This window comes from Hirundo rustica, chromosome 1 (genome assembly GCF_015227805.2).
Source record: "Hirundo rustica isolate bHirRus1 chromosome 1, bHirRus1.pri.v3, whole genome shotgun sequence".
Classification (NCBI taxonomy): Eukaryota; Metazoa; Chordata; class Aves; order Passeriformes; family Hirundinidae; genus Hirundo; species Hirundo rustica.
Genome location: NC_053450.1, coordinates 87006365 through 87024944, shown reverse-complemented (window position 1 = coordinate 87024944; position 18580 = coordinate 87006365). Strand labels below are relative to the sequence as shown.

General features: G+C 42.8%; 1 protein-coding gene and 1 long non-coding RNA gene across 3 annotated transcripts; one reads left to right on the top strand and one right to left on the bottom strand.

Moving 5' to 3' along the window:
* Window positions 1-4576: 4576 nt before the first annotated feature.
* PPP1R3G (protein phosphatase 1 regulatory subunit 3G) lies at window positions 4577-5422 on the bottom strand. The gene is made up of 2 exons (XM_040055628.1): window positions 5309-5422; window positions 4577-5218 (listed from the first exon to the last, which is right to left on the bottom strand). The coding sequence occupies exons 1-2, from the start codon at window positions 5420-5422 to the stop codon at window positions 4577-4579; spliced, it is 756 nt and encodes a 251-aa protein (XP_039911562.1).
* A 410-nt stretch (window positions 5423-5832) lies between these two features.
* On the top strand, window positions 5833-17195 carry LOC120762170 (uncharacterized). 2 transcript variants are annotated; one of them, XR_005703848.2, is made up of 6 exons: window positions 5833-6218; window positions 8508-8617; window positions 11199-11424; window positions 13063-13354; window positions 14194-14422; window positions 16592-17195. It is a non-coding gene; the product is annotated as an uncharacterized LOC120762170 (long non-coding RNA). The 2 variants fall into 2 exon arrangements; XR_005703849.2 differs by lacking the exon at window positions 8508-8617 and having other exon boundaries at window positions 11141-11424; window positions 13165-13354.
* Window positions 17196-18580: the final 1385 nt, after the last annotated feature.

The window sequence follows — 18580 nt, the reverse complement described above, 5'->3', positions numbered from 1 at the left end:
CTTGGGAATATTTTACTTGACGACCTTCATAAAAAAAAGGACTAAGCCGTGCAGCTCTATAACTGCGCAGCTCTATAACTGCGCTTTTACATTCCTACTTTTTCTTTTTTCACTCTTTTAGAATATAAGAATAGTGCATGAGGCCTAATGTGAAAACAGGAAAAAAAAAACCAGAGAAGCCAGTAATTCTTCCAAAACTGTGTATTTTCTACAACTGTAAAAGGAAAAAACCTCAAACCTGTTTCACAAACATACGCACCTTCAAAGAGATTCCATAACAGTTAAATATGTTTTGCAAGAGATGCTTCTTTCTAAACTACTTACCCTTTATACTGTTAAAGCAGTGTCTACTGAAGCTTTGCAAGAGGGGGAAATGACGGTAATTAGTGCATTCAAGTTACTACTCTTCTGTGTTCAAGGAAAAAAAAAAACTATGGAGACCTGTGAAGAATGTACAGGCTTTCTATTGAAAGAGTACACCCCATAAATATTTATAACAGTCTTTGGCAATATGCTAATCCAAGGCAAGTAATTTTCCCTCTCTCAGAAAGAATCATGAAAAAACAATTAAGGTGATTTAATTACTGCCATGCACAGACAGCAGATTTTGAACTCTTGGCAGATGAACATTCATCACAGTGCCATGTTATCCTAACCCCATAACACAAGACTCTGAACAGAATGGACAATTAAACCTAGATCATTTCCTTTACCTTCCTGCAGTACTTTGGGCTGGATCCAAATCCCAGGGAAGCCAATGGGAGCAGAAGCCAGACTTTCCAAGTACTGACTGAAAGCTCCAATTTTAAATAAAACAGAAGTAGTTTTCATGCAAGCTTACAGATCTACAGGACACCAAAGTAAATGTAGCTTCACAGCCCTTTTCTGAATCATTTAAAACTGAATTTAAAAAGGAGTGTACACAGCAAAAAATTGCTTAAGGAAAATTTAACTTTTATGTCCTTCAGAGTTACCCCTACAGAGTTTCAACTATATTAAACTTTCTTCATTTATATACACCTATAAAACCATTTGGTAGCTATTCCTACCCTGCATCCTTAATCCATGGTGGGGAGACAGAAATCTGCATAAAATAAAAATCTTTGGAGCTGGAGTTTTTCCAAAAGTGTAATAAATCTTAAATTTCTTATTTAGGTTAGGGGAGGGAGCATGTTTATGAGAACATCTTCCAAAAGTTACGCTTTGAATCTTTATGAAATACATTAACAGTAATCAGACCAAACAGAAAGAGTGCTTCACTTAACATTTTACTCTACTGGCCTTTAGATATTAAGGGAATTAAAACGACTTCATTTTGATTATTTTCCTTTGAGAATAATGTTGCAATTATGTCACGTGTCTCAACCTATGACCAGGAGCAGGAACCCTGGGTTTTGCTGATGTGGGCTTGCAAGCCTTTGGTACGCACATAGTCAGTCCAGTTGGATTTTTACAGCTGCTGCCCGGTGTAATCTTTGATAAAGCCTTGCATTTCCATAGCCCGCAGTAACCTCAGCTATGAAAATACAGACAACTGTGAGTAGGCTGTCTTTGAACCCTGCTTCAGAAATCTATGCTTCTGTAAAATCTTAACAGGACAGAAATGTACTTTCTATCAAAGAGTGAGTATGTCTGACTCCCATCTAGAGGTTTTCTCCTTGCTTTCACAAGAAGTAATTCTTAATAACAAATAAAAGAACTTCACCAGGTATCAAAGCACAAAAATGTTGTGCTTTAATTAACACAACTGGTGGGATCTTCGATTGGCACCGATTTTCCGAAGCACTCCGATGATTTTACTGGCTAGCCTCAGCAAGTACTTTCTCGCATTTTGACTTTCAGGTCACACATCAGAAAAGCACACAGAAATGTTACATATTCTGGATGTCGATGTTTACAGTGGACCAGAGAATGTCTCCAGGCCTGTATCACTAGGCACAGCTAGCCAGGATTCCTCACGGTACCCCTTATGCCCAGACACAGCCATCGGAATATGGCTGCTCCTTTAAATTCTGCTAAGGAGCAATCCCTCCCCTCCTTTTTCTGGCAATGTTTCCTTTTTCTCTGAAGCAACTAATAGACAAAGCACAGAATAAGGAATGGGCTCCAGATATCCCAAATATTACATCGTACTCAAGTGAAGGCTCCATCTTGACACTGCACTACACACCAGTTTAAGAGCACACTATTTCATAGATGCAGCAATCTGAGGAAAGGCTAATTCATAGCACGTTATCCCATGTAAAATCCTGCAATCCATGATAGAAGAGTTCACTGTTTTCCCTTAAAACCCTTTTGGCGAGAGTTCACTTGTAACTTGAAGGACAACAGTACAAATCTCTGTCTGCCTGCAGAGCGCTTTCCCTCTGTGCATTGTCAAAGCAACTGATGCAGTCTAACTGCAGAATGGTTTCTGATGGAATTAAACACCTCCTTGTCTCTGGCTGTATTCTCACACTGTGGTGTAGGTGCAGGCTTTTTTGGGAGGAGGGAGGACAAGCTGCATTTCAGCAGCAGTGCACATGTGAGCAGAACTGCGGGACCCTTCGTCTGAAGCTCCCTCTGCTTTGCACCTTTCCCGCAACAGACTCCCTGATTTTAGTGCTGGGTCTGTTCCAGCCATCTCAAAAGCTGTAGGCTTGAAAAGAGTATTCTCAAGTATGGGGAATTTTATAAAGAAGCTATTTTTTCTAATGTTCTCATCCTAATAGACTTTAAGACATTTTACACCTTCAGAGGAAATGAAGGCCTGAGAAATCTCGCAATACTCTCGGTTTCAAAAAAGGAAAATGACATTCCATGACCTTACTGAAGACCATACCTCCTGTCAGGGCATTTCCTGCACTCTGGCAATGCAATCTATCCTTCATTAACCAAAAATAACCCATATTTTGAGATACTGTATCAAAAGAAAACAAGAAGAGTCAAAGCTGCAGAAGAGCCAAAACAAAACTTGACCGAAACCCATCTACTTTCCACCCATGCAAGTAAAGCCTCCTCACAGCACAGCTCTGCTCAAGATGCCTGTCACAGGGGTTGATAGGGACTGAGAGGGGGATTTACCTCATGGCTGTGGCAGGACAACAGCCATTTTCAGCTACAGCCCTAAACACTGCTCACAGACAGAATCATCCCTGGTCAGGACACACACATGACAGAGTGGGGACACAACCAGGTTGCAAAACTGTGAAGCTTCCTGTTACGTTTTGCTAAATAGGAAAAAAGAAAAAAAAAATGTAATAGTGAGTTTTATGGCTTTTTTTAAAACTTTTTTTTATTCTTACAAACCCATTTGCATTGGTAGTTTTTGCTTAATTTCAAAAGCTGGGACACCAGTAGTAGTCAACCTCTAGGCTTCCAGTGCAAGAGTGAAGACTATAAAATCAATTCAAGTGTCCAGCGCCGTAAAGTCCAGCTGTGTGCACAACAAAGTCCTTTCCCAGCAACATACAAACACAGAAAAATATGTAGCAAAAAAGCTGAATAAATTATAAATACTTCAGAAATGTGGTGCAAAATGTAACGAAAGGAGAGCGGAACAAAGGCATTTGTTTCCATTTTTTACTGAGGACACCTCTCTGTATCGCAGCGTTACTCCTCAGCGAGAAGAGTCATCCAAATCAGACCCAAATCTGAAAATACAGAGCCATGTACAAGACGGACACCATCTTTCACTTCACAGTGCACGACTCAAAGGTGTTACCAAAGTTCTCCTGATAAACACAGCATCAGCAAGTATTTTAACTCCTCTTTCGTCCCAGTTTTAGACTTGTCAGTTGTGTGAAAAGAAGTCACCAGTCTATTTTAAGCAAGAGCGTTTCTGCAGAAGTCCCTGTTGGCTGCTATTAGCCAGACGGGATCTACATGTGAGGCTGGGGAGCGGTATCAAAGTGTGTTGAGTGACAAAAACCAGGGCAGCCCAGTCCAGCCCCAGATCCAGCCCCAAAACAGAGTGCCTCCTGTTCAGAACTGTCGCAGCCATGGCAAAGGTGGGACGAGCGCACGAGCCTGTCACGGGTTTGACAGGTGCCCACAACAGCGAAGCGTATTGTTACGGAGTCCATTGAACTAAGACAAAATAACAAAAAAAGGACAAAGCACACCACTGCTGTTACAGTACTGTGTCTTTCAAATGGATCTGAGAACAGAAAAACTGGGATCCAAAGTTAAATCTGTAGTGAACACGCCACCAAAGTTTTCACACGAGTGCTCTTGACTAATGGGGTAAAGTGGAGTCAAGCCCACATCAAGACCTCAAAAATCACTTCAAGAGGGGAAAAGCAAAGCCCACGCTACTCAGTTTCCTTGCTCTCTCTCCCAAAAAAAAAAAAAAAAAAAGGAGAACAATTCCACAAGTCACAGCAATGCGAGCCTACGCACATCCATCTTTCGCTGGCAGAAACTGAAGCTCCTGCTTAAAAACCACCAGACTTGGGGCAGTCTCCGGGACGGGGCCCTCGGCGCGCCGGCTGTCTCGCTCCCGAGCCGGGCCTCACTCCGGGCGCGGGGTGCGGCCGCTCGTCCCTGGCCCGGCCCGGCCCGGCCGGCTCCCCTCGGCTCTCCTGGCCCGGCCTGGTCAGTAGCGGGGGGCGGCGGGGCCCGGCGGGACGGCGGCGGGGCCGCCCCCGGGGCAGCCGCAGCAGCGCAGCGTGTAGTTGCGGCCGCCGTTGTTGTCCCAGAACTCGCCCTGCGGGCTGCGGTAGCGGATGGCGAAGTGCAGGGCCGAGCCCTCCCGCAGGCTCGGCGGCACGCACAGGGCGAAGCCGTAGCGCTCGGCCGGCGGCTCGGGGGGCAGGGGCGCGGCCGGGACGTCCACGAAGGAGAGCCACTCGTTGAAGGTGTAGCGCACCGTCACCTCCTTGGGGCCGGGGCCGCCCAGCACTTGCACCGTGCCCCGCACGTCGGTGGGCGCCGCGGGCCGCCCCAGGCGCTCCAGGCAGACGCGCTGCCGCCGCAGGCGCTCGGCGCCGGGCTCGCCGCCGTCGGGGAAGTCGGGCACCAGGAGCAGCGCGGGCGGCGGGGGCTCGGCGCCGGGCGGCGGCGGGTCCCGCTCCTCGCCGGGCGGGCTCTGCAGGTGCGACAGCGCGGCGGGCGGCACCTGCGGCTCCTCGGCGTCGCTGAAGTGCTTGACGCTGGCGAGGCTCAGCCCCAGCGAGTCGGCGAACTGCACCCGCTTCTTGCACTTGCCGCAACAATCTTCGCCCGCCGCCGCCGCCTCCCCCTCCTCTTCCTCCTCCTCCCCCTCCTCCTGCCGCTCGCCGGGGCCGGGGGACGGCGGCCGCCCGCAGCGGCGCAGCTCCAGCAGCACCAGCCGCTCCCCCGCCGCCTCCCGCTTGGCGTCGCGGGGCACCGTCGGGGCCGCGCCGCGGAGCCGCCGCTCCTCGGCCGCCAGCTCCTGCCGCGGGCGTGCGGGGCTCGCCATGGCGGGGCGCCCCGCTGGGCCCGTCCCGGCCGCCCCTGTGCCGCCGGGCGGACGGGCCGGCACCGCTTTATCCGGCGCCCCCGCCGCAGGCCCCGGGCTGGGGGCGCGCCCCCCCGCCGGCCCCGGAGCCTCCCCGCGGGGCCGGGGCTGGGGCGGCCGCGGGCGGGGGCGGGACCTCCCTGGACGGGCGACGCGGAAACAGCCGCGACGGGCGGCCCCGCACGTCCTCCGGCCCGCCGGGGGCCGCCGTTACCAGGGCGCGGAGCAGCGAGCAGCGAGCAACGCTCCCGGTTTTACGGGCTTGGAGGAGAGACGGGCAGCGCCGAGAGGCGCCCCGCGGGGCCCCGCCGCCGTCCCCCGCGCCTCCCCGCCCCGCACAAACAGGCCGGGGGGCTGCTGGAGCAGGCTGCGTTATTACTGCAATTAATTAATTATTGTTATTATTAGCATCACCGTCGTCGTTATTTAGGCTTCCACCCGTCGGAGGTTCGCCGAAGAAAGAGCCCGGAGGGTCAGGATTAAGCAGGAGCCCCCCCAGGCTGGCATCACCAGGAGTTCCATCCATTCAGGGAAGGGGAGGCGGTGGGAGCCGAGCGGCCCCTCGGGACCGGGGCTGAGCCGCCGCCCTGCCCGCCGGCCTGGGTGTAAGGAGGGCTGGGTGCTGCCCCTGAGCCGCGCTCGTCTGCTGCTGGGAGTTTGTGAGACCCCCGCCCGGCTTTTGTGTGTAGATCAGTTTCCACCCTCCTAACCGCAGAGAAAATCTGTGAGACCAGAGCTCGAGGACAAAACCCCAAAGGTAAAACAAACTTCAAAAGCATGTTTTTTGTGTTTTGTAAGCAAATATCTATTTTTTACCCACACCCGCTACTAACTGTAGTGTTACTTGTGTGAAATCCAGTCCAGAGGCTCAAGAGGCAACACGCGTGCACAAACACCCTTTTAGAAAGTCAAGCTATCTCCAAAATTTCCAATTAAAAAAAAAAAACAGAAAAACAAGAAGGAAAAACAAAATACAGGCATTGCCCCTAAATAAATAAAGAGAAGTAGTGTTCCTCTCAGTTTTATTTTGTAGGCATGACTCATAGTAAACAGCATCCTTATAACAGCATGTTTTTATAAGTAGGATGAGGTCCATAGCTGAGAAGTTTCCAAACTTGGTCCTATACTTTGTGCGTGCCACAGCTGTTGTCTGGGGTGATTTGCACGGATGATTGCAAAAATACTACATTATTAAACTTCCCTCCATTCTTTTTCTCATGGAAGAGACACCAAGAAGCATATGCAGATAACCTAGTGCTTTTTGAAGTAACATAGTCCCACTATGGATTTAGCAATGAGGGGTTTTTTGCTTGTTTTGCATAGGTTGTTTTATTTTTAACATCAGTCTGGTTGCCAAAAAGCAGCCTCCCAGTGTGAGTGAATACACTGCAGTTCAACTGAGTGTGCAGTCTGGGTCTCACAGAGGAATGGATGTCAAGGCAGCAGAAACATCACCAGACAGTTTTCTTAGCAGACACTGCCGTGAGGATGTTCTTGCTACACCTTGACGGAAGAGCTGCACAGCGAGCAGTTCCCCAGCAGTGCCGGATAGTCCGACTGCTCGACGTTTGTCGTTTGGTTTAGGGCATTGTAAGAAGGGGAACGAAGGACAAACACCCTGGCTGGCACCCACTGTGCTGGTGGAAAACATGATGAACACCAGTTTGCAGTCAGCTGCTGATCAGCAGCTCTGCTGGGGGCCGCCGCATTCTGCAGGCTGTTGGCTAAACCCTTCGTGGGAGCGTTCCTTTGCCTTGTCCGCTCCAAGGGAGCTGGTGTGCCGCCCTTTCAGCTCTTGGAACCAACCAGCCTCAACTTAATGGTGCTAAACCACAGACCGTGGTCCTGAGTTACTCAGCTGAGCTCTGTGGTGCAGCACAGGAAGGAGAAACACAATTGTCCTCTTCCTGGATGTGGCAGCAAAGGTGCTGGTGTCACCTGTTTGCATCATCACTCCCAACCTGCTGGTCTCTCTAGCAGAGCAGTGGACGGGAAATTTGGGTCTCTCCCAAACACTCTCCTGTTAAGTAACATTCACTGTGATGAAAACAGGTTGCAAGCACTTTCTTACTTGTGCCTGGAAGAGAGACCTCCTCACTCACCTATCTGAGGCTTGTGGCACCTCAAATTACCAAGCTGGAAAGAAGAAAAATGAATAGATGATGTGTAGGATAAGGGTGCTTAGTGCTTAAAGTATGTTCAAGAACCCTTACCTAAAATACAACACTGCTACTTTAATTTCTTGAAGTGCTATCTATTATATGGTGGGGAAAGCAGAAATAAAGAAACCAGCCCTTACTTCCTCATGTGGAAGCTATCCCAGCTTGCCAAATCATTAACAAATGTTTAAAGCAGCAAAGGGGAAAAACTGTGCCATTTGCTCATAAGGCAAAACCATTTGGACTACTAGAAATTTCAGAGTAATGTGAAAGGTTTAAACAAAATAAGGGACAGTAAAAAGAGAAAACAACTGTAAATATTGATGAGTTAAGTAATATGGTAGCAATTAATACACATTTCTTATGTTCCATAACTCTGGAAGACAGGCCTGCAAAAAGAACTACAATTCATAGAAAATAAGCAAAAGCAGTTAAGCCAGGATGAATCCATATTGCAGGAAAATAATTAAAATCAGGCAATTAACAGCACACAAACTCATATTTTAGTGGAAATTAATTGCTACCATGTTGAAAGGAGTAATAAACTAGATAAACCTTTAGAACAGATGTTCAACTTCACAACAAACCCTGCCAGAGGACATTAGTTAAGGAGGCATTTAGTGTTCTCTTACGTGTTTTAAAATGGCTTCTCCTAAAAGAATGGTACAACCCGGGCCCCAGGCTTCTAAGTACTTTACCACATTTGCTATTAAAGAAAATGTTGTGATAAAACCTGAGGGATTTCCTAGTTAAAGAGAGTTAGCATTATTAGCAGCCGCGAGACTTTTTGCATTCCCTGATCCCTGACCAGATTATGTTTAGGGTTATCAACTACACAGAGCATCAACACAGCACTTTGTTTCATTTCCTTGCTTCTTGTTTCACAGCAGCCCACCTTGACCCCATCCTGCAATCAGCACACGCATTTTGCAGAATCATTTGCATCCTAAGATGATTACTGAAAATGACATTAAGAAAAAGAATATGAAAATCAGTGGTAAGCAATCCACGGTACTGCTTTTCAATTCTCACTATGATTGCGTGGGAATGTATTTCTCAGGAGTCATTAGATCAGGGATTTTGGGTTGGAGCTATATTTGATATGGAGCTTGATAAGTTGGTTCAAGCTGCTTGGATCGATAGTTGTTGTCATTTGAACAGAAAATTAATATGAAAATATTTGTTTGCAGACACCCAGAGTCAAGTAACTGGAGGAATCTGTGGATTCAGCTCAACCACACAATGTAAAACAGAAACCCCTTCAAATACTGTTCATAATTTCTTTTAAAGTACTTTTAATATTACCTTCAACTTTCAAACCCAAAGCTAGCAGATTTTCCAGTTAGTCCAAGGTAAAGTGTTCCATTTTTGGATGTACCTAGTTCAAATATGCCAGATCTCTCCAATTTCCTACTTAAGTGTTAGATCTCCCACGACAACAGCTTGTCGGAAAATGTGAATGTCGTAACTCTTAAGCCCTATGAAACAATTGACAGGGATTTAGAAATAGGCAGGGATTATCACAGTTCACACACAAAATTAATACCTTCTTTTTCAAGTGCTAGCAGCATTCATTCAAACAATATTCTTGCTTTGCTTCGAAAATTATGTAGCTCTTTATCCTGGTTTTACCAGTCATGGTTTTTGTACAAAAATTCCAGCAAGGATATTGATAGCCTCCTCAATTGTTGAAAACAAAAAGTAAGATGTTTCTTATCCCACATTAAATTCTAGCTTCTCTGGGTCTATACTATATGAATAGAAAATATTCAGAAGTTAGATTATTAGACCTAAATTTCTTCTTTATGCAGGTAAACCAAGCAGCTGTACTTCAAAAAGGCACGCATTAATGGGAAAAGTACTGAAATGGAAGCAAATAGATGGAAGTGATTACTTTAATTTCCAAATCTTAAATACAAATATTTAAATGTCATTTCTGCAGGATGCCCAGCAAGCAAAACCCTTTAGAGCATTGAGTCTCTTAGACAGCACTTTTAGAGATAAAACTGCTGTATAGTTTTTCTTGTGTCTCAGCAGACTTTCATCTGATGTTCCTAATGAGATTAAATGCATGAAAATACACTTATTCAGTTTTTCTGAACTACAGCAATGGCTGTGTTTCCTATAATGATGTTGAATATCCTTTTCAATTACTAATACCAAGTCTTTGGCAGTAAGGCAAGGAATGTCTCTTCACTTGGGTGAAATGCTGACCTCCTTGAAGGTGGAGTTTTGTCATTGATTTCAGTAGGTCCAAGATTTCCCTACATCTGGTATAAAATCACAGCCATTCTTCATGGCAAATAAATATATAGTAATGGCACAAAGGATTCTAAATTCAGAATGAAATTGGCATTAACTGTCACAAACCATGTTGCACAAAAACTTTACATTCATTAAGATTTCAGAAGTATTGCTTTGATCTTAAGGTTCATAAAGGTGTCAAGATAGGTTTAATACCTTTTGTATTTATAAGGTATTTTCTAAACTTTTTATGCTCATGTGGTACACTGAAAATCTTAGGCCATTTGTCAATCTTTTAATCAGTAAATTATATGGTGATAAAGACCCCCTCCCATGTACAAGTTGTCATCCTACCTTCCTTATCGATTGTTGTTGCATTTCAACAGTTTAACTCAGATAAACAGTCTCTGAAAAGGAAAAGTTCAGATTACCAATGAGAAAAAATGGTTTCAGCTTCCAAAGGGTATTCACAGCACAGGAGTTGAAAAGGGTTTTGTTTTATGGGTTTTGTTTGCTTTAATGTGAATCTCCAGAAAGCTGCAGAACCGCATCTCTTTCAAAAGTTTCTGATGAACACTAGGATCCAGGTTCTCACATGTAAAACCTCTATGTTTATGTGGGGTTTTGTTTGGTTGTTTCAGGGTTTGGTTTGGTTGGTTTTTTTTTTTGAATCTATGAAAAGTATAATTTGTTCAAATTCTTGCCCTACATTATGCTAACTTCACTTTGTATGCTTTGGACTTCAGCGAGGAATAAGCTCAATCTTAGCCAGAGTAGGTTGATACAAAGGGCATTCTACCCCCAAACCTATTGCTAAAGTACTAAAATAACTATTTAATTTTTTTTTTTTTTTTTTGCCTTCTTTCTTAAATTGCTGGATTTTGTTCCTGCCCTGCCACCTACCAGCCTGCCTTTGGAAAACATAACCCAATGTCTTCTTAAAATTCTGTAAGGAAACTTATTCCAGACAGAAGATGTTTACCTCTTGTCTAAGGACACTCAGAAATTCCAAATGCTCGACATACCCTCCAAAATCAACTACCGGAAAGGATATAAAACATGACAAAACAACACATCTCTAGATCACCTTTTTGAGTTGTTGGCATATGACCATTACATGTCTGAGACATTAGATTTCCCCCCCTCCTTTCTTTCCACTCTACAGCCTTAGATTTTTTTACTCATTGGAAATGCAACATGAAAATGGAAAACAACATGAACTTGTACCCACATTAATTCTGCTTCGTCTTTTTGTGTTTGCCTTTTTTACAAGCAGCAAGGCATGTAGCTTGCTCAAAATCAATAGTGGCATGCACTCATTTGGTCTCTCCCAGGACAACAGAATTTGCCAGCTGGTCAGAAGGACCTTCGTGACGTCAGCTGGCAGAACCTTGCTGGTCGTCAGAGCTGTGTCTGACGTGGCACAATGGAACGCCAACCTGACCTCATCAGCTCCGATACCTCCCCGTCCTTTGGGAAAACAGAGTTGGGAAATCTAGCCTGTTCTAGTAACTCCTGGCAAATGTAGGCCAACCTTTTCAGTCCAGCAGTGGCAGCTGGGTAAGTTGTCCCATGTCTTGGGTTAAAACGGGAATAGGCTTCCAAGCCATCTTGCTGTATAAATGCTACATTAAAATTTGTTGGCTTGAATGTGTGTTTGTTCACACTGTCAAAAAAAAGAATAGATTCAACTCTGTCTCTGCATTTTTCCAGACTGCCTCTCTTACAGTCAGTTCTCAATAGCTCAGCTATGATACCAGATAGCAAAACAGATATCTGATAGAGTACAACCTGTAAAGAGAGAGAATGTTTATCACAGTCATTTATATTGATTCTCATGTCTTATGAACATCATAACTTCATTTGATGTATATATAAACCAGTGACTAGGAATCTGTATCACAATACATTACTTCTAAAAGCACCCAAGGAGACTTCAGAGTTGAATTTCAGTGAATAAAATAGATTATGTAGTGGGCTGACTACAGACAGATTTGCTTTTTTAAGGAATGTTAGTAGTTTTTACAGTAGGAAAGAAAAAAGAGCAGAAATCAGCTCTGCTTTAATATTAGTGTGCCATTCTAATAAGTGAACCTGTACTTAAAAACTCTAAAGTGCAGGAACAAGAAACAGGACTGCATGATATAAAAGCAAGGGACTGGCACAGAACACAAATAAAAATTGCTGAAGTAGCCATCTATGAATGCAGGGATGGTTAGTCCTGCATCACCAGAAATAAAAATAGAAAGAGAGTTTTCTGTTTCATTGACTACAAAACGTTAAAAGTCCCACAATCCCAGTGAGTTCAATTCCATAGCTTCAGCACCTTCAGCAGGAAAGGCAGAAAATAAGCTCCACCTGGTGGTGTGGCCGATTGTCATCGCTTTTCAGTTTAATGTGATTGCAAATGCATTCCTCTCCAGCAACAAAATGAAAGATTGGAATAACATGTAAATAACATGTAACCTGCGCTGCAAATGGAACCAGTATTATCTAACACTTTAAAATCAGAAAACATTCTAAACGCAGGACTTTCTCTTTGAAGCAAATCAGAGCTGAAGCTTTTCAATGCGAGGCACACGTGATCCTGTCACGGTAGTAATCTAACAAACATGAAAGGGTGCATTAGCAGATTTCAAGAGGTGACCTGCTGCAGCCCAGGGTGGGGAGAAGAAAAGGCAGGAATCACTGGTTAAAGGATGAAGGAGGAAGTGTGTGAACGTGAAGTCAGGGTTGCTGCTGCATCTGTCATATAGAAGTTGTTGTTGTTATTATTTTATTACTGTTTGCAAAGAATTGTTGAACAAACTGCAGTGATGCTGGTAGTCAGGTAAAATTATTTCACCTACGCTTCCAAGCAATTTTAGCAAATATTTAATTCTACTACATTATTTCAGCTAAGTCACGGCTTTGCAGGATTGGGAAACATGTTCCCCCAAGTTGATGTTATAAAATGTTATTAGCATTGTAAAGTATAAACCTAATTGGGTAGATGATACTGGGTGGAGCAACTGAAATTCTATGTGCACAAGTTCATGTCTACTACTGCTCCTTCAAGAACCCATGGCATTTTCAAAAGAATGATGGGAATACAGATTCAAGCATCAACACACTAAAAATTGCCTGAAGTCACATTGCCTTTTAACCTAAATGCAGCCTTTTTTTTTTTTTTTTTTTTTTTTTTTTTTTTTTTTTTAGCCCGTCATTAAGGCTGCGGCCTTCTTTCAGAACTGTCTCATTAACACAGGATAGACAGCTACTTTATGGTGTTGTCACTGCTTTCCTCCACATTGCTCAAAGTGTAGCTGCAGGCCTGACTTACTGAACACTATTCCAGTCCTGCTCTGGAGATGTGATTGGATTTCTTCAGGGGATCCTCCATTGTGCTCCACACCACAGTATCTTCAAGTGCTTCAGAAACAGGAGACTACCGTGAGATGAATTATTCCTGATTTTTACCATTAGGGAGCTGAGCTGCAAAGAGGTCAAGGTAAGAAGTGTCCCTTTATTCTGTATGCTTGTTTTGGAAGTGTGCAACTTGACTTTTGAAATTGCTTATGAGAATAGAAGATTTTTCATGGACTCAGCACATCACTCCTTTTGATTTTAACTAGAGCTCAGTAACTCTGAAATCTGACTGCTTGGGTTACTGGGATAGGAAATTATCAGTATGCATTAGGTAGCCGACTTAGTTTGAGCAATTTGCATAGCACTGCCAGGTGCTTAATGCCTGAAGCAGCAATAAAATGTAGTCCCTTTAAACTAGAAAATCACTTGCCTCTGTGGCAGGACCGTCCTTTTCCTTCCTGCATTCTTTGTAATTCGAAAAAAATGAAGTCCAAGTCCTCCAGCCATGTAAGTAGTGTGTGATCATGGCATTAAAACTTTACTGAAGTATGTTATCATGATTCATATCACCATGATTTGGTATTGCAGCCTTAATAAAATTCTTTCAGACTTTTTGTTACTACTGGCTTGGCACAGTTCAGGGCAGTTGCTTTTACAAGCCATCTGCAGATAATACATAGTTCAATACATTTTCATACAGTAAATATTTGAGAATAAGTTTAGCAAAATATGTTTCCTTTGCTGGTATCTGGACTACTAATCTGCTGCAACTCTGCTTCTTTGTCCTTTTTCATATCCAGCTAAAACAAGGAGACAAATCCCAAGTCTCCTATTTGTTTTCACTCCCAAACTGAGGAGACATTTAAAGGCTGCTACTTCCATGACTCAGTATATCTTTTCTAATGTCTCTGTAATATGATAGACTGTGAATGCAACCTAACAGTGCCAAAACTGAGTTGTTTATCTTTTTATTCTGTGAAGCAGAAGGACTCACTTCAGTTTGAGAATACTTCAAGAAGTCACACTGTAAGGAGTTCAAAAACAATTCAGTTGAAAGAAGACACTTTGTTTTCAAAATAAAGATGTTCTTGAAGAAGAAGTGGTGGCATTCACGCCCTGCTCCTGTCTCCTATCCAAGAAACAGTGCCTGAGCACAGTTAAAGTGAACAGAAGGTTGTCACTGCTCTACATTATCCTCTTCCCAACAGCAGTAAGTAGATCACTGCCCACTTATCCCACTGGACTTTTTGCTTTGATTTCTGGTAGTAAAGTCCCTCTCCCATACATGCCACTGTTTCCTAATCACATAAGCAGGGCCACCCAGACCCTTTCTGACTGACCATTTAACTTGCAAATCTAAGGATAACTCAACAAGATCAAAATTAGCCAGACTAGTCTTAGGGAACCAATATTTTGAGTCCTTAGTTATCTCATGAATTATTAATCAGGCTGGAGACAGGAGGAGGAGCAACTTAACAGCCAAGGGGGATTAATGAATTGATGAACTGAGCAAGACTTTTAAGAGCAATGGATTAATTTTCATTGTGAATATTAAATGGATTCAGTGATTAAAAAAGCTAAATTGCCTCAAAGATCTATTTCAAGAGTAATTTTCTCTCCTTTGCAGTTTGCCTTTTTTTACCCGTTGTCCTTGAAGATTGCATTTAATTTCACTTAATTCTGTTTTTTAGTTATCCTGGAAAATGAAGAAAAAATGGCATTTCTTATTTCTCCCACAAGAAGGATGCATTCATTCCCCAACAGAAATCACTTCCTTTGCGCTCCAAGAGCAGAAAGTTTATCTTGGCCAAAGGCAGTGTTTTTATTTAACTGTGAAGCCTGTTTTACTTTCAAATTTGAAGATTAATGACTCTGTGCAAAATTCTATGTCTCTTTCCTGCCATATGTTCAGGAGGGTGTCTTATCACTATGGTTTACAAATGAATCCATGTAGTCATAATTTCTTGATTCATGTTACAGAACAGGAAGACCCATGAAGTTTTGTCACTCTGCTGCAACAAGATGCAAATCACCCTCTCTATTTTTCACATTTAAATACAGAGGATAAAAGTAGTGAGATGGTCACCTCTCAGTATGTTCTTCAGAGAGCTCTAATCCCCCAGGCAACCAGTGAAGTCTAAAAGCTTATTTGAGATGCCATGTCTTCACACTGATCCAATTTTTGCTGTTTGCTTTATTTAATGGATGGTGCAGTTTCTTGTCTGGATTTTTTTGCCTAAAACAAAAATCCAGGCATGTACAAAGGTTTGCCTGTTCCTTAACATGTTCCCAAACAAAGCAGCAACTACAGGAAGAGTACAGCCTGGTAGAAGGCAAAATACAAAGACACAAGTTCTAAAAATGAAATTTATTTTCCTTCTCATCATTGCAATCAGCAGCAGATTTTGCGTGAATGGGTTGCACAGGTAAAGAGCCAACTTGCAGAGCTTTTATTCAAAAAAAAAAATTTTAAACACTTAGGCCTGAAAAAATAATGGAAGAAATTTTACATTTTCCCCAGTTGTTCGGATAAAACTGCATTTATAGAAAATATAATTGTTTTAAATTCACCAAAATTTAGGTTTAAACCATGATCCACAGATTGCTGTTCTTTCAAAGTAGCATTTTTAACACTTCATTTGAAATATGGGCTTAAAAAAAGAAATACAAAGACCTCAGAATTATTCTGGCCAAAAAAAAAAAACCTAAAACCCCAGAAAATTAAAAAAAAAAACAAAAAACCACAGTATGTGAGTACAAACATTCTAGGGAAGAATATAGAAAAAGGGAAGGAGACTAGAACAGGCTGCTTGCATAACGTCTTAACTGTGCACTCCTCCCAAGAAATGTGCTTGGGAGGCCTCCAGTCTTCAAAATGATGGGGACCAGAGGAAAAAAAATAACCTCATGTCTGTAATTACGACTTCAACACACATATACATATACACTTCTGTGTTTATACTCTTACCTGTACTCCTGGCTTCTCATATTATTCTCATGTGTTTACAGTCATATATATGTGTGTATTTACCGTGATAGTTAACCTTCACATAATCTTTTAAATACTTCCTGAACAAAATTGCTTCCACTGTTCCAATGAGCCAGTTTAACATTAGCATAGCTGGAAGGTGAGGGCAGGGAGAATATTTTTAGTGTACTTCTAGGCTGAAACTTTGAATCTTGCTCGAATGAATGAAATGTACAATTCTAATTTTAAACTTTTGGTAATGCCATACTGGTCCCTAAACATTCAGATCTTGCTGAAAATACTTAGGAACTTACCAAGGAACACGGTTTTGGTTTGTTTGTGGGTTTGGGTCTTTTTTTTAATCTTGGGTTATTTTAAATACTACACAGTTTCTGTTGCTTGATTTCATAGAGAATATTAGGAAGAGAAATCATGAACCAGGCACTCCAGTAACTGCTTTTTGAGAACCTGTGTGCAGACAGGGTGGCTGAGGAAAACACTCCATGCAGCCATGGAGAAACAGGCTTCCAGCTGGCTGAGAGAACAGGCTCCTCTCCCTGTGGCTTTCTTCCCCTGCTGGCACCATCTCCAGCTTCTCTGTGCTTGAAACCAGCAACCATGTAGCTCTGATGTTGCATTGCAAAGGGATGATTGAAATTTTACTGTGCTAAGCCTGCAGGGCCAAACTTTGGCACCCATCCTTGGTAAAAACAGCTACAGCCAGCCCCATACAAGATCAGTGTGAAGTGCATCACAGGACCTTTTATAATTTGGGGGTGTCAGAGAAACAGTTTGGTGAGAGAAAAATGCCAGTGGTCTTGGAATCCAAATACTTATTAATAATATGCAGTAATACAAAAAAGAATGAACAATAACAGGTACAAGAAATATTACTAATTTATTGGTGGGAATGGCAAATCCTCTTCTTGAAGCAGTCTGGAAGATTGAGCTGTGACAGGAAGGAAGTACTGTGCACTGATCTTCAGAGAAAATCTACCCTACTTTTAAATTTCTGTGCCACTTTTTTTTTTTTTTTTTTTTTTTTTTTTTTTTTAGGTGTGGACAGGAAGCAATGCTTAGTTATATTTTCTCTTTGATTTGCATTCTGTATCTTCATGATGGTGTATTAAAGCAAGTGTGATCTGCTGCAATCCCAGGAGCAGCACTAATGTTACTAGAAATAAAATGTTCTAAGGATATTATCAAAACAATTTCTGCAGGGACAATTAATATCCTTTAGCACACCAGCTCCTGTAACTGGGAAAGTTATGTACAGAGTGAAAACAAAACTGCTACAATGAGTTTAACATGATTGTGGTAATTTGTTACTCAGTTTGAGGGGAAATGGTGTTTGGTATCTGTCACACCAGGAGAGGAGACCTTGGCAGTGGAAAATGCAGCATTTTCCCCATTCGTTATGGGGCATAGAGAAGGACATCTTTATTGCCTGTGGAATGTTGAGGTGGGTGTGGAAGTGTTCCTGAGGATGTTTCCCAGTAGATGAAAGGGCAACCAGAGGAATATGGCCACAGTTTGTTACCTACTGCAAGGAAGTGTGAGTAGAAAACAGAGTACATGTGCTTCATATTAGCCATAATGTGAAGGACAATTGATTTTTTTAGGAGGAGAGAGAATGTGAAGATTGAAAATTCCCCAGTATCATGCAGGGCCCTGACAAAATCTAATCCTTGGGAGGCAAGTGGAGGTGATGACCCTGCTTGAATATACATGAAACAGAAACACACTGCTGCTCCCCAGAACCCTGTTGGAGGAATTATCCGTCTCATTTCTCCTACCGCTGTAATACCACAAAACTGAGTGAGTAGGAGGTTCCCCAGATTACAGAAGGTTTAGCTCTAAGAAAAACGGATCAGGTGGGTTTTGGTTGTTTGGGAGTTTTCAATGGCATTTTAAACCAAATCCAACAGCTTTGTCCATGGTTAGCATTCACTGATCTTCCTGGCCTGAACGGCTGCTTTGGGGAGTAGCTCAGCAGAGCTTCGTCTGTAAGCCCCTAAAGAACAAGCCTGAGTGGGACCTTTTCTACAGCCCATCACCACTCTGAATATATGGACTAAAGTGTGTAAAAAACAGGGTAAAAACTGATATAAAGCTAACTGTCCACATCTTCACTATCTTTCCACTCTCCTACAGGAAAAAACTCGGTTGACACTGATCAAGTAAATAGCTGGTTTTCAGCCTTAAGTGTTTTATTTTTAGATGAACACAGCACCAGAGGTATCTCTTTGTTTCTGTTTTGCCATGTACTAATAGCCAAGTTTAAAAGATTTAGACAACTTCCTTCCTTCTCTTCTGCAGTCAACACTATTTAAGAATGAAATAACAGTGACTGAAAAGAAAAATACTTTGATTCATCTTAAAGACACAAACCAAAATCAA